At 36.5% G+C, this 15,895-nt stretch overlaps 1 protein-coding gene across 3 annotated transcripts; it reads right to left on the reverse strand.

The window, feature by feature from the left end:
• Positions 1–33: 33 nt before the first annotated feature.
• LOC121314158 (copine-3-like) lies at positions 34–15,878 on the reverse strand. Of its 3 annotated transcripts, none has more exons than XM_041247154.1 (17): positions 15,738–15,876; positions 10,653–10,740; positions 10,212–10,349; positions 9,778–9,957; positions 8,748–8,822; positions 8,497–8,568; positions 7,888–7,968; positions 7,289–7,378; positions 4,461–4,559; positions 3,681–3,767; positions 3,079–3,138; positions 2,741–2,874; positions 2,336–2,390; positions 2,192–2,243; positions 1,738–1,883; positions 1,167–1,403; positions 34–280 (listed from the first exon to the last, which is right to left on the reverse strand). In XM_041247154.1, the coding sequence occupies exons 3-17, from the start codon at positions 10,341–10,343 to the stop codon at positions 161–163; spliced, it is 1,620 nt and encodes a 539-aa protein (XP_041103088.1). In that variant the 5' UTR covers positions 10,344–10,349; positions 10,653–10,740; positions 15,738–15,876; the 3' UTR covers positions 34–160. The 3 variants fall into 3 exon arrangements, with proteins under 3 accessions (XP_041103088.1, XP_041103086.1, XP_041103089.1); XM_041247155.1 differs by lacking the exon at positions 10,653–10,740 and adding an exon at positions 450–561 and having other exon boundaries at positions 245–280; positions 15,738–15,878; XM_041247152.1 differs by lacking the exon at positions 10,653–10,740.
• Between the last annotated feature and the right edge of the window lie 17 nt (positions 15,879–15,895).

Here is a 15,895-nt window from a genome sequence, read left to right on the forward strand (position 1 = left end):
ATATCCCCCCCCCCCCCCCCCCCCCCCCCCCCCCCCCCCCCCCCCCCTCATTTACCAGTAATAAGAAAATGAGTTGTGTATTATTCGTACTCAGAAAAACAGCCATACTTGTTACGAATATGTGTTTGTTTTCTCTGCAGGGCATAAAAGTCATGCTTCCTCATGAACTTGCAGCAGGGGTCGGGTTATTGGGAGGACGGAGGTTACACATGTTGAAATAGGACATCACTTGCTGAGGCACTTCTGCTAACACGCATTGAGCAAGAGCTTCTTTCGGAGCCTGCAATGGAATACAAACACTTGTAGCGAGCTTTGTCACTCATTGTAAACGTGCATGGTTTTCAGTTAACCATGGTCTTTACAATGAGTTAGTAGACTTCTGTGATTTAGCATGCTGTAAGTTTGCAATCCTGCATTGACTGTTTATAAAAAGTAATGTTTCCCCGTACATCATGCTGGATTGGGGTCATTAGGAGGCTGCAGTTTAGTCATGCTGAAGTAGGATGTTACTTGCTGAGGCAATTCTGCCAATACACACTGGGCAAGAGCTTCTTTAGGGGCCTGCAATAACATCCAAACATAACGAAAACTGAAGCTTTAAAAATACAAATGATTTCTATGACCTATAAAGATCATCTATGGACATATTTTGATGTAATGTGCGGCACGCAAATATTCTGAAATAATTGTTTCAAACATGCTAACTCGTGGGTGGGGTGAAAAGTTTTTGACACTAAAATCAAATCTTTGCATACTGTTGCAGTAGCCCTACACATTACTAAAATGACGCTGTGGGCAAAGAACTGCCAAATTGCTAAATTACCCCCCCCAGCTGTGGCTTTGACTCAGTAGAATTCTGGTGTACTTAACAAAGTTCATTCTTATGCATATCTAAATTCTGGTATTAGTGGTCGTATTATAATATGCTTACATTTTTTTTTTGGTACTATTCATTTACAGTGACGTCATCATAAGTTTAAATAAAATGACATGTATTACTTGGAATAGCCACATTTATGCTTATGTGTAGAATACAAGATCGATTTCTGGAGATACTATATCAGACCAGTGTAACACCGGTTTTTCCTGATCCTATAAAAGGAAGCAGAAGGTAAGGTAGATGAAACTTCAATGAATGACAGCTCAGTGATTATTTTAGTACTCACATTTTGGAATTTCCGGAAAGGCACAAACTGCACTATATCTCTGATAGCTGGTTGGCCAGTGGGTGATCTGAGAGTCCCGTCGTCTCCATCCAGAAACTCCATGGCACTGAAGTCTGCTCCTCCCACACCAACAATGATGACTGACATAGGAAGCCTCGAAGCGTTTACAATAGCATTCCTGGTTTCATCCAAGTCTGTTATTACACCATCAGTAATGATCAGGAGGACAAAATATTGCTATGTGTAGGAAAAATAATAAAAAAAAACAAGTAAATGACTGTAGTTTTGAATACAGTACATTACAATGATAAGAACCAGCAGAGGTGTATGACATTAACTGTGTGATAACAGAATGCCAGAGCTTAAAATAATGCCTGTGCGTCCACGTCCTCACTAGCTAACACATATCTAACCAATACAGCAAGGTGTCTAATAAACTACGTCCCCACTGCTAACCTATTGATGCGCTGAGGGTAAAAGTAGGGTAAAAAACCTTAAATACACAAAATTAGTTTCCTATAATTCCATGCACTAGTAAGTTTGCAATAGCTACAATACAGCAGATACTTACAGTGGCAGCCTTGGCTGCAGAGTTCTGCTGTGCTGCTTCTGTAGCAAACTTGGCAACGTGGTTTATTATTGGAGAGAAATTAGTTGGTCCATACAGCTTCACTTGAGGAAGGCAGACTCTGTAAGCGTCCACTACTCCCTGTATCCCTAGATTGAAAGAAAAAAGAATTTAACAAGGTGTCCGTCTAAGAGGCTGCAAGGTGTGCAGGAAGTATGGTCATTGGGTTATGTGGTGGAAGAAGCTGAAAGTACTGTGTGTCTGAATAACTAAAGCAAATTTGAGTAAATGTACATGAAGTAGATTGTACAAAGGCTGAATTATGGAAGAATGTAGTAAAAACAGACAAATTTTAACATAAAATAACATTTAGAAACCACCGTGAATTTCTTTTCTTTTCTTTTTTTCTTTTTCTTTTTTAAATAAATGCACATTGGTACAAATATTATACTCCTACCTGCACAGAATGGGTTGGCTGGATTGAAGTTTAATGGAAACTCATGTGATACCTGCAAACAATCCACAGTGGCAAATAAATATCAGCAGATAAAACACAAAACACTAAATAATACAGAGGAAGTGTAAAATGATATACATTTACCTGCCAAGATGGTGGTATCTGGGCACCAAACCCAAAAGCCGGGAACATTTTGTCACTATTAAAAGAATAATTTGTATACACTGTATTATATATATTTTTTAATTGCTAATAGACGTAAATAAATGACTATATATGCAACACAGTACATTAACACATTTAATTGAACCACTGTTAAAGACGAGCAATACAGTTTGCGACAGGGAAGCATTTCCTGATAACTTCCAGCAGAGGGTGCTACGGGAAAACTTAGCATGAATACTTTAATCTCATTTTTCATATAAACGGTGTATATTGACAGTTAGGCTTTAAACAAGCTCTATTTAGTGACATTATTAAGGGGATAAAAGAAAAGAAAAGAAGACCTACAAATACAGTAAATGTCAGAGCAGTAATGTATGTACTTACCTGTCATAATCCTGAATCACCAACCCAACAGACCAGATAGCCATGAGATATTCATTAAACCCCTGAGGACTAATGTAGTGAAGGGACTGTGGTGACTGAGGGTCTCCATTAGACCCAGTGAAATCTATTCCAACCTGACAAACAAAAATAACATTTGCTCTGAAATACACAAAGCATCTTTAATGGTAATATGTTGCAGTATTCATTTATCGAAAGTATGCTGCTTTTAATTTTGTTCAAATGGTAAATTATACTTTTCAGTAAAAAACAAAACAAAAACACACTACAGATGCAAATTCATTGGTTTAAATATTCATCTATTTAAAATCGGTACTCACGGTAAAATTAATCTGGCATCCACCCATGATGTAATCCAAGAATGTATACTCCTTCACAACCTGTAAAAGATTAGGGTATTTTAAGCAACAGGAACACAATTATCATCATTTTATTTTAACATTTTGCATTAACTTAATTATAAGACTGCACTGATCTTATGAGTTCACTGCTAAGATAACGAAAGTATAACAAACCATTCAGCAACCAGTTATGAAACTTGTGATTAAATATTACAGCACAATGTTATACACATACTTATATATGATAGAACCAAAGACAGAACAAAGAGACATTATCTATAAGAAACACTGCAACAAGAAATACATTATTTCCTTTCCAAAGATTATGGAAAGAATTCAGGGTGTCCGGGTCTTCTGACCTGGTCTTACAGTATCAATAGTGTCTGGGGTCTTTAATCACCAGTTATTCCCCACACTACCAAAACGAGTAAAAAAACTAAAGTAAAACCAGCAGACCCTGAGATATAACCAGCCACTGGCTTAGTGGCTCTGTTTGTACGCTCTTGAAGAACGTATTCATTTCAATGACTCCAGGGTGGAATTAAGGACAAAAGGAAAACAATCCGCTGTCATGTACACACCTGGCAAGATTTCACAATCACAACTCCAGAATTTTTGTAGTGTTTCTTCTTCTGCTTCTTCTTCATGTTAATACATTCAAATTCAGCCTGCATAAAAAAATGTAAATCAATTGGTCATCAACAGCAAGGTTTAACAAAGGGTTTGTGGTACAATTCAAATAGCTTAAAAGACAAAGAGAAGATTGAAGTAACACATCGGCACTAGTAGAAGGTCAAACGGTTGCATTAAGATTAGGCATTCATCAGCGACATGGGAAAGTCAAAGTGCTACCACGCCTGTCAGTGACAATCTAAAACTACCAATTGATACATGTGGGTATGTGTTCAAAGTTTCTGGTTCAGTTATTATACTCTACAGACTGTGACTTTTTGAAAAAGTTAGCTGTATTCCCTGGGCATACAAATAACATAGACAACACTGATATGGTGAAGACACACAGTACTGTTGCATATTTAACAGCACTGTACAGAGCAAGGGTTTCTAATTACTTTGTTTTTAAAGAGCACTGTACAGCGCAAGGGTTTATAATTTATTTAATATTTAAAAGCACTGTACAGCACATAGGTTTCTAATTACTTTACTATATAAGAGCACTGTACAGTGCAGAGGTTTTTAATTGCTTTGCTATTTAAGTCCTTGTAAATGCTAGTTACGCAATTCTTTTTTATGCAACACTTCAGGAAAGTTACTAATTTCCGCAGCTGGATGACGTATCAGGGCAGGCTATCTCAAATTAAATAAATTGGACAAAACTGCATCTGTGGCGATTGCAGACTTACTGGTGTAGTTCGTGAAGCTTCTTGCAGTTTTGATAGGTTAGTCTCAAAAATTCCAATCAGATCATGTGAGCCATCATCATCATAATCATAGCACTCTACCTGGAAAGCACAGACTTTTAGTTAGGGAAAAAAAAAAAAAAAAAAGATGCATCTTTACAGAAATGTATATGCAGCAAATGACAATTGCATGCTTTCACATGCTTATGTACCTGTTACACTATGGGTGCCGTGCACATACAATGTGATGATTAGCTAAAGATAATAACACTGTTTAAAACACAAACACACACGGCACACAGATTCAGACTGAAATGTTCTTAAAGTGATGTCGTTAAATGCAACGTTTTGACAATGCATATTAACAGATTTTTTTTTTCACAATAAATGACAGTATTATGATAAGTACAGTATAAGAGGGATTAGACACTTCTAACATAGCCTGGACAAAATAAAAAACCTCTTAAAAGTACATAGAGCTAACAAAACAATTCCAGTTGTGACACCTGTCACACAAAATGAATATTTAGTTGTACACAGGAGCGCACCACTTTTAGCCTGGCCAGACATTCAAAATTCGTTGTTTAAAATAAAATAAAAAACAAGAGTTAAATGTAAGTTTGCTCTTCCCCTTTTAAGAGCTGGTTTGAGGAAACGTTGCCCCGTTAAATGTATTGGGGGACCTTGTGCTTTTTAAACCCTGCACTTATGCACTATGGAACGGCACCTTTTCCTGTTGGGAGTTCTTTCTGCTTGTGTTTGCTGCAGGATATTTAATATGTGTACAGGTTTGCTAAGCAGATTATGTTCTAATGTACAACTGCATTAAGTTAGGAGTCTAATATGTTTATCTAGCTTTTTGTTTGTGGTTTTAAACATTTTTTTCTTGGTTCCTTGGATATTTTTGTTTTTCCTGGGTTGGACTACAAACACCAATTTTTCAACTTTTTTTTTTTTTTTTGCTGTTGGACTATTTTTTGAGAATAGTTTTACAAGACATTGTTTTGTATTGCCTGAGAGCCATTGCTTTATTGTATCTATGTGCACACTGATACGTTGTGGGAGAGCTGAAGCTGTCATGCTAACATTTTCTTTTCCTTTGTGGTTCTTAGCTGTGCCTCAAGCACTCTATTTCTTTTCCAAACCTGTTCGATGTTCACCTGGTTTACAGGTGGTTACAAAATTACTCAGGTAACAAGGATCAAAGTTATGTGTGCTGCTTGCATGTGGTTTGGAAATGTAAATGTTTTGCAATCAACGAAGCTAGCAATCCTGTTTTTGCCTTCAATATGCCTTTCTGCCGTAAACCTTTTACAATATTATGGGTTTATGGTAGTAACATATTCTGATTTTGGGAATACTGTGTTGGCCTTTTGGTCAAAGGTTGACTGTTGCACAGTAAATATAGTACCATGACTTACTAGATTATTTTCATATCTACGAGTGAAAAAAACAACTGAACATCTTTTCAACGCTGCACTTTGTCACAAAGAATCACAGTCGACATTGAACATGTGCAGGTAAATTTGAAAATAAATAAATAAATATATATATATATATATATATATATATATATATATATATATATATATATATATATATATATATATATATACAAACAAACCCTCCCGACAGAAGGGGTACAGTGTCAAACAAAGGTTGAAAACCCCTGAAGTAGATTACAGTGAGAAAGAAGTGCAGCATGTAGCACAGAGTGATCAATCATTTCTCTTCACTAATAGCTTAGAAAAATAAATATCATGACATTTTTTTTTTTTTTCAATCTAATTCACCTTTAACATAGGGAAACGTATGCTCTAAGTAACGATGGCAATTTTGTTAGCTCTGTATACTTTAATGGCTGGAAAGAATTCCAACCGGTGCTATTGTCTCACCACAAATGTCCGGATCTCATTATTAATTGATATTCTGTTTTATAAGTATTATAACACACTTGAAGGCATGCGGTTGTACTGACACAGCCCTCTTTGTCTGGTGTGGGCTGTCTCGTTACAACTGAACTCCTTCTCCTTCACAGCATCCATCGGATGTGGGTGGCACTCACATATAGAAACTCACTTGTTATTTGGGGATCGCAGCTTGTTTATAAGAAAAGTGTTTCATAAAAGTGAAAATCATTATTTAGTAAATCATGTTTATGCTGCATTATTGTCTTAACAGAGTCGTAATGACAGACACTCAGTCATGTACTGATGCGTGCTCATAATAAGCTGTAATACAGACAGCCTGAATAGTTTGTTGTTATCATCAACCTTGGCAGTACTTCATCGTATTCAGAACTTATTAAAGAATAACAAGACCCATTCTTATGACAATGGTCTGGTGTGGTCTCAATGGCCCCCATTTAGAGCAACAACAGTATGCTGGTTATCACACCTGCGGACATCCAGCTTGCAAAGGTGCGACTTGGTCTACACTGATGTGAAACGTTTTTCATAAAATTCTGTAAGTTTATTTCAGTACTACTACATGTTTGGTTGTTAGCTTTTCATGCTACATCTACTGACAAAAACTAAAGTAGAAATCGCTACATTCCCCTGGAAGATTAGGCTTTTTGTTTAGTATATTGCTTTCTCCAACATCACCTGTCCTTCCATGTTTTCCCACACTAGTTACAGAACTAAACATGGGTAGTTACTCAAAGTCTATAAAATAACTCTTTTCTGTATTAAAAAATCCTACTTAAATTTTTGAGTTAAAAGAGGCAAACCCTACAGAAGTGGCCATGCAAGTACAAGATTCCAAGGCATTGCAGTCAATCCAGACACTCTACAAAATAAATAAGAATTTAATAGACGTATGGGGTGAACCTTGATGGGCTTCTCCAAGTCGCCATTGCAAAGAGACTGCAGAGGTATTTTGAATGGTTTCCAAACAGGGTTCAAGTTGTTTTTGATGACCTGCAAAATGAACACAATATATAAGGAGAAGCCTACACTAGCTATTTAAAATAAATCAATAAATAAATAAAATAAAATTACACTACATTGACTGAAGAAAATCATAGTTAAAACCTGGACCATAACAATGAAGATAAATTGCAGAATGTAGTCAGAATTGTTAAATAACCTTTCCCAGAGAATATGGCCTGTTTATATTTGTCATTTAAAAAAAAATCATATACTTTTTGTTTTAGCTATATATTGAAATTTCCAAAATTGTTGCATAAGAAATCTGTTAAGGAAAAACTTGGTGGAAAGCTTGGTCACTTGACATAAAGTCTGGAGGGTGTATAGCTGCATACAACACTGACTTTTCTCTTGTGTGGTGCCTACCAGGCAGGTGATTGCAATGGTCTCCATGAGGCATCCTGTATTTTAAACTTTGTCTAAATCCACTTGAGTGTTGTCCTTCTTAAAGTTGCAGTAACCTCTGCCTATCTTTATCAGTTAAAGAAGAGAAACCTTACTTCTGTTCTGTGTGCCAGCTGCCATCCTCTGTCAGTTTGCTTGTAGAACTCCAAGTAAGGGTCTGATTTGCCGAAGAAATCCTAAACATTACATAAAGTTTTATTAGAACAGAATATGATAATGTTAAATCTTGATTACTAGCAAAAAACGTGCTGCACAAAACCAGAAGCTGGTGGCTCAGTAGATGTTCATCTGCACATGACCAATAATAATCACATTTCAAAATAAAAAAAAAAAAAAAGCATTCCCCCTTTATAATGCGGCCCTTTATACTGTGGAACAGGCTATAAGGCGGTATAGTTACAGCTCCCATTTGCCCCATAATACCATTACACTAACACTAGTATTCTCGTTATAAGGCAGAACACAAACAGCACAGTCCCTTAACTATGGCTGCCGACTACAGCGTCACAAAACGGGAGCACTGTATTTTGAACAAATCATCTTACAGTACCTCAGTATGGCACAGCAGCTAAGAGGTGCAACCGTCCGTATACTAGTCTTCTGGGATGTAATGCTTTTGCATTTGTATATGGGAATCCTTGCAATAAGCATGCGGCCGCCTCAAGACAATACCTTTATCTAAAATAATAACTTTTTTTGTTGACCTTATTATCAAGTTTTCTGGCTTCCATCTCGAAATTGACCACTCTGTTGTCCTTTATTTCCTCTGCAGTAATCTGGGGAAAGATAAAATACACAGACATGTTAAGACAACCTGAATCAATGCACCAATTCACCAAAAGTAATATATAAGGGTATTTGGTAAATGTGTAACTCAGACATTCCTAATGATTAGATACACAGCAAACATTACCAGCACATACTGCTGCCAATGTCAGCAATTAGGAAAGCTTACCGAAATGGTTCCTTTCCCTGCAGGCTTCTGATTCTTTAAAACAAGTGGTCGAGTCAGTTTCTTGCTTGACACAATCTAACAGAGGAAAAAGAATAGTAAAACTCAATTAAGGACAGTATTATACAACAGAGTATCTTTAGTATTATTGCGAAATAGTACAGTAAAGATATAGTACAGTAAAGACAATATACAATGTAATAGCAACATATTACAGCTGTGTCAGGGGTCATGGAAGTGGGGAGTTAAATAACAAAAACATGTCATTTTTATATCTGTCAAGTAATGTCATAAAACACAACTATCCTTAAATGTTTTCCAGCACATGTTGTTTTACATATTCTGAGAGTTTATATAACAAGAAATTTTATTTTTGAAGAATGAGGATTTGTCCTGATTTGGTAGAATAGCTGAAGTTTACTTTCTGAACATCTGTTTGTTTTCAGTTTTCATCTAGATAAATCGAGGCACAACAATAAATAAAGCTATGGTAACCCAGCAACTACCACCAATTCCGGTTCGTTAGGCCCAACAAGCCACAAACCTGTGCAGTAAACTGATTGAGATAAACAATATAACTCGGTTTACTCCACAGGTCCTGTAAGCAACATATCATAACATTTAATCATAATGAAACTTGTACTCCAGTCAGTATTTTCCCACTTTCCTCTGTTGATATTTCTGTGTGTACATATAGTCATGCAAAACAAATTCAGCTTTGTAGTCTGCAACAATATTCTTTTAAGGTCATTGTATTTTTCTATTATTATTGCAGCACAGAAAAATGTATACCATTGACACACAGGGAGCAGGTTTACAGTCTGACCCTAGCTGAAATGTTTCAAGAACACATTTTTGTTTGTACTGTAACTGCCTTCGCTTTAGCTTAGATGAGAAAGTAATTTAACAGGAAAGACCACACACAAGGCCTCCAAAGTAGTGTCATGCCTTTTTAGGAAGCGAAAGATAATAATACAGATCCATTCCCCTTGCTGTTCATCACAGCAAGTAAAGTACAGGTCAATTTACTTACCTGTCCTACAGTACATTCAATTTCTCCAAGAAAGTCATCATCGCTGAGGTCAATCGTTTTATTGTCAATGTCATAAACACCAAACTTCAATTTCTGCACCAACTCAAAGTAATAATCAATGACAAACTTCTTGGCAAACTGTGGGTTAAGACAGTTTTTAACTTGTTCTGTGCGGCCCACCTGGGAAGATAAAACAACAAAATGGAAAACATTACATTGCTGCGATCTCCTTGGGATCAATCAGCAACTACGACACAGAAGAGCATGGATTGGCCAAATGGTCTTCTCCTCTCGTTCAGAATTCTTAAGCTCTAATGGTCTTATGTTTTAAAACCTTTTTAATAAAAAAAAAAAGAAATATAAGAAAGCAGTCATGTGCCAAAACCATGTTGTATTTTAAACCTACAATACGTTTTGAAGGCTGCCCCCCTCACCTCAAACCACTGCGTTCCTGACGTGTTCATGAGGAGCACACACAGAGGGTCAGACTTGGAGCCGACATCTTTATCCAGGAGGTTGTCACAGGAGACACTCAGCTCCACCTTTGTTACACACTGTGCTGCCATCTGGGACTGCAAAGAAGCAAAACACACAGTTCAGTAAATCAGTAACATACAACCACCGCTATTGCTGCAAATTCAAAACTCCATCAGTGTGATGAACAGACAGACACCCCTCTGTACTATGCCCCCAGAATCTAATATTGTCAATAACAACTGGATGTTCGGTTCTTCAGATATTATCAAAAACAGAAATAACATAAATACTGAACAGTATGTACCACTTGCCTCCACTCCTTCACAGAGGAGTAAAATAAATTATGTGTTTAATTACAGTACTGCTTTGTGCTTTCACTACATAAAGCACCAACACACCTTAAGAGGAGGGAGGCACTTGGCATTCTTTCCAGTTTTCTAAATGTTCACAACGTACAGCAAACAGGGGAGAGTTCAACATCAGTCCCTACAAGTAAAAAGGAGCTTTCTCAAAAAGTGTAATAACCAATTTATTAGTGTATATATTTCAGTGAACAATCCTGATTGAGGGACATGAATAAAAAAAAACTTTGCCAGCTTTTACAACTATTGCAACAGCAAAACCATTCAGTGTATGTTTCAAATGATGTATGTTCTAAAATCAACAAGCATGCCAGCACTACACAACCCTCCCCAGCTGTAAATTCAAAATGAGTGACAGCAGCATGATGTACGCTGCTGGTCATGACATACTGCATATCAACAGTATGAACAGAATGCAACAGATAAGAACATACAGACAGGCACCCCTGTATATCAGATTCTGGAAATATTCTCAATATCTCATGCTGAATCAGAGCATGTGAGCGGAGCGGAGCAGGACCATTTTGCTAGAAGCGTGGAGTGGGTAAAGTGCCTGAGCGGAGCGTGAGTGCAAAAAGCCTCTGGCACCACTCCTACTCCAACGCCCGCTCCAAAATATGTTTTGCAAAGGAAAAATATTTGACACTGTACATATAAGATATGATCCATAAACGATGCAACTTTTGCAATGCTCAGAAAATATTGTGCAATCTATGAAATCACACTGTACAATTAAAATTAACAAAATAATTAATAATATTCAATTTGCACAGTAAGAGTTTTATCACAACAGCGAAAGTCATTGTGTGCTTGTATATGAACCATGTTAATTGCAAATTTCACAAAGCTTATATGAACCGACTGCTTATAGGAACTGCTTTGGAACCGACGATCTGGATACAAATATCCGGTTCCAGTGAGTACTCTACGTGCAGCTCTACATTTTGAAAGCGATTTACACTAGCAAGTTCAATCCGCTTTTATTGTGCCTAAAAACACAAGTCAAGTTAGTAGAAACGAGAGGCAACCTTGACCTCCACCGCTTTTACAGTTGTGCCTATTTTCTTGGTGCATTGATACATTGCCAGATGCATGGAGAGATTAGACTCCACATAATGTCACGGATTAGCAAGGAGTCCCCAAAAGCCATCAAGAGGCAGGAGGTGCAACTTTTAATTTACCCTTTCAAAAGATTAATAAATTACTTGTGGATAAATAATACAAACTAATGCCTTGATGTAAAACTGTACATTTGCAGTTTCCGATGAAATCTCTCCTCCAAAAAAGATGAAGGCTCTAAGTGAGCTACTTAGAGACGTCATCATACTGAAACTAGGACTGAAATCGTCCAGAGAGCGAGCCAATGAGGAAGTTACAAAATATAAAGAAAAAGAACCTCCACTGCTAGCAAACCTAGTAAAGCACTTTTTGTGTATACCTGACACCAGCGTGCCATCAGAAAGAGTGGAGGGCCGGAAGGTTTCTGGTTTTCATTCCATCTGAGCCCTTAATTGCCTAATTGAATTAATTATTTGCTTAACTGAACAAATGTAACCCTTGTATCTTACTTTTAAGCAGCTGGAGATTTAGAGTCCTATAAAACTGACTAGGCTACAGCTATCTAGGACCAGAGTTGGGCACGCCTGCTGTAGGTGTACTTGCCATTTGCAAAGCAGACCACAATGCCATGTTGCATAAAGTATTGTGTCCCATGCAATTTTTATTTTATTTTTTTTAATATATTTTAGAAGGTTACTTATTATAAACATATGTTGGACATTTCAGGGCTGTAGGCATTTCATGTATACACAGAAAAAAAAAAAAAAAAAAAAAAAAAAAAAACTCACTTTTGGTTTAAAAAAGGTAGTGCCCCTTATTTGTTTTGATGCCTTATTGTCAATATGAATATATTGTTTGGTATCGACCTATTTCTTTATTGAACAATGGGTATGTTTGCTCTGTCCTTGCTCCGAGTTGTAAAAATGGTTATTTACACTTGTTTCGGGAACACAGTTAATGAGATTGAATAATAAATGTTTCATTAATATTACAATTATTCAGGATTGCGAGTTTTTGCAGTTTGCATTACTGGATTATATTGATAAACAACATTTGTGCTTTATTAGTTGTATACAAGGTCCATATCGTATCGTTGTCAAACTAAAAGTTACACACCCCTAACACATAGTGTTCTGCAATAGCTCATCTAGGGAGTTTCAATACGATACCATGCACAGTATCATGATATTCAATACTATCACGATACTTTGGATCTTATGTCCATTATATGTTAAATGGCTGCTAAATTCCTTTTTTTACAAGTCCAATGTGCATAAGAGGCTAATACACAGTTAATAATGCTACAGCATTGTTTAAAATTTATAAATATATAATTATAATATATATTATATATATATATATTATTATATATATATATATATATATCAGCTATATATATATATATACACACACACACACACACACACACACACACACACACACACAGTGCCTTGCAAAAGTATTCAGACCCTCTCACAGTTTTTGCATTTTGTTGCTTTAAAGCTTGCAGTCATAACACTTTGAAGTAGGAATTAACATACACAACCTACTCCGCACTTTCAAAGAAAAAGAAAAAGAAAAAGGAAGTAAATAGATAATTAATATAAAATAAAAATGTAAAAGTCAGGATTGCATAAGTATTCAAACCATTTGCTGTGGCAAACCTAAATTAATTCAGGTGCACATAATGACCTTAACGAGCCACACAATTAGTTTAATGGTCTCTGTCTGTGCACTATTAGTGGTTCTCATGATTTCAGAATACAAACACCTCTGTCTGTGAGGTTCCTTGGTCAGGTAGTGAATTTCAAGCAAAGAGTGAACCATGAAGACCAAGGAGCATTCAAAGCAAGTCTGGGATAAAGTCATTGAAAAGCACAGATCAAGAGAAGGGTTAAAAAAAAAAAATATTGAAGTCTCTGAATATTCCTGAGCACAGTCTACTCAATCATCAAGAAATGGAAGGTGCATTGTGCCACCCCTACACTGCCTAGATCAGACTGTCCCTCCAAACCGAGCAGCCTGGCAAGGAGGAAACTGGCGAGGGATGCCACTGTGAGGCCAACGACAACTTTGAAAGAGCTACAGAGTTCAACGGCTGAGATGCCAGAAAATGTGCATCAGTCAACAATATCCAGAACACTTCACAAAAGTAGCCTGTATGGCAGAGTGGCAAGAAGAAAGCCATTACTAAAAATAAGCCATCTCAAAGCCTGCATGGAGTTTGCAACAAAACACCTAAGTAATCCTGCAAAAATGTGGCAAAAGGTGTTGTGGTCAGACAAGACCAAATTGGAACATTTTGGTCCAAATGCCAAGCGTTACGTTTTGTGCAGACCCAACACACCATATCTCCAAGTCAACACCATCCCTACAGTCAAGCATGATGGTGGCAGCATCATGCTATGGGGATGCTTCTCCTCAGCAGGGACTGGAAAGCTTGTTAGGATTGACGGAAAAATAGATGGAGCAAAGTACAGGCAAATACTAGAGGAAAACCTGTTTCAGTCTGCTAAAGACTTAAAACTGGGAATAAAATTCACCTTTCAGCAGGACAATGATCCAAAGCACAAGGCCAAAGCTACACTGGAGTGGCTTAAGAATAAGAAATTTAATGTCCTTGAGTGGCCCAGTCATAGTCCTGACTTGAATCCTTTCAGAATCTGTGGAAAGAGTTGAAAACTGCTGTCCATAAGCTTTCCCTAAGCAACTTCAAAGAGCTTGAGCAAATCTGCCAAGAAGAATGGGCACAAATTGCACCAAGCCAGTGTGCAAAGTTGGTAGAGACTTGCCCAAAAAGACTTGCGGCTGTAATTGCTGCCAAAGTTGCTTCCACCAAATATTGAGCTGACGGGTCTGAATATTTTTGAATACTCTCTTTAGTTTTTGCTGACATTTACCGTAACTTATCTTACCCTTAGAAGTCATCAGTTTAAGCATTCAAGTTTTGAATAAAATATTAAGTTTACAAAAAAGTGTATGCATCATTTTGTAATTTCACAAAATGGGACACCATAGGAAGGGACTAAATACTTTTGCAAGGCACTATATATATATATATATATATATATATATATATATATATATATATATATATATATATATATATATATATATATATTCTGCTGAAAACAAGTTCCATCGTATTTAGAGGTAATTGCCACCGACTATAAAATTAAGTCATATGAAAGCACAACATTGTGTAAAAGACGCCATTTTCTTACATATAAAAAGTACGGTGGCCCTGAAGTGCAAAACAAAACGACATTAACTCTAAACCGAAAAGGGAGTGGAGATAGGCAAAAGTGCTTTTCAAATTACATAATGGACTTATTAAAATATTGGGATATACTGGTACTTGATTGATTACTCTCCTGTTAGAATAGGTTTTGTTGAAGAAAAATAAAAGTTTGACTGAATTAGATGTTGCAGCAGCGGTACAGTCTATTTCACAGTTTTGCATCAGGCCCAGTAAATCATAGCGCCGCCACTATATCCTACTTCCCCTATAATAAAAAAGGTGTGTCCGTTTTTTCTTGCTTTTATTCGTTGTTTGTAGTTCAGCATGTGATAACCTCTTGATTTGAATTATACCTTTTACAGCTGCAAACCAGTACTCAAATAAAATGATACAGTTTGCACATGTTGTATACTCACTCCATTCATCCCATATCTAATGTCATAAATCTGGATAATCCAACAGACACAAATACATTTAGTAATGTTGTGAAACTTTTAGTATTTCCTGATTAAAACCTACGACCGCAGTAATCACGGTTTGCAACACACAGCAACGTGCTATACCCAAACACTTATTAACCAATATTTTACATAACCGTGTTAAATCTGAAATTAAACTTTAGAAATTATAAATCTAAAATTACACAAAACCATTTCCATTAAGGTGCATTTGTCTGAACTCTTCCTTGATAGCTACGTTTGTATGACAGTTTTACGAATTATATATATATATATATATATATATATATATATATATATATATATATATATATATATATATATATATATATATATATATATATATACATTGTTATTGCTTACCCGAGTAGACAGATTGCCGACTGTTTTTTAAGGAATGCAATGTAATCCAGACTAAGCAATTCAGATCGTACTGTATTTAGTTGTCCGAAACCAAGGTGCAACCGAGTTTGACTGGTGGAAATTATTACTGCCCTGCCCACACAGACTCAATGAGCACG

The sequence above is a fragment of the Polyodon spathula genome, chromosome 4 (genome assembly GCF_017654505.1).
Source record: "Polyodon spathula isolate WHYD16114869_AA chromosome 4, ASM1765450v1, whole genome shotgun sequence".
Taxonomy (NCBI): domain Eukaryota; kingdom Metazoa; phylum Chordata; class Actinopteri; order Acipenseriformes; family Polyodontidae; genus Polyodon; species Polyodon spathula.

Coding starts and splice junctions, on each gene's coding strand:
- LOC121314158 (XM_041247152.1), bottom strand. CDS start 10,343: ATGGCAGCACAGTGTGTAACAAAGGTGGAGCTGAGTGTCTCCTGTGAC. Junction 4,560..7,288: donor ACTTGGAGAAGCCCATCAAG/GTTCACCCCATA, acceptor TGTGCTTTCCAG/GTAGAGTGCTATGATTATGA. Junction 1,884..2,191: donor AGCCAACCCATTCTGTGCAG/GTAGGAGTATAA, acceptor CTTTCAATCTAG/GGATACAGGGAGTAGTGGAC.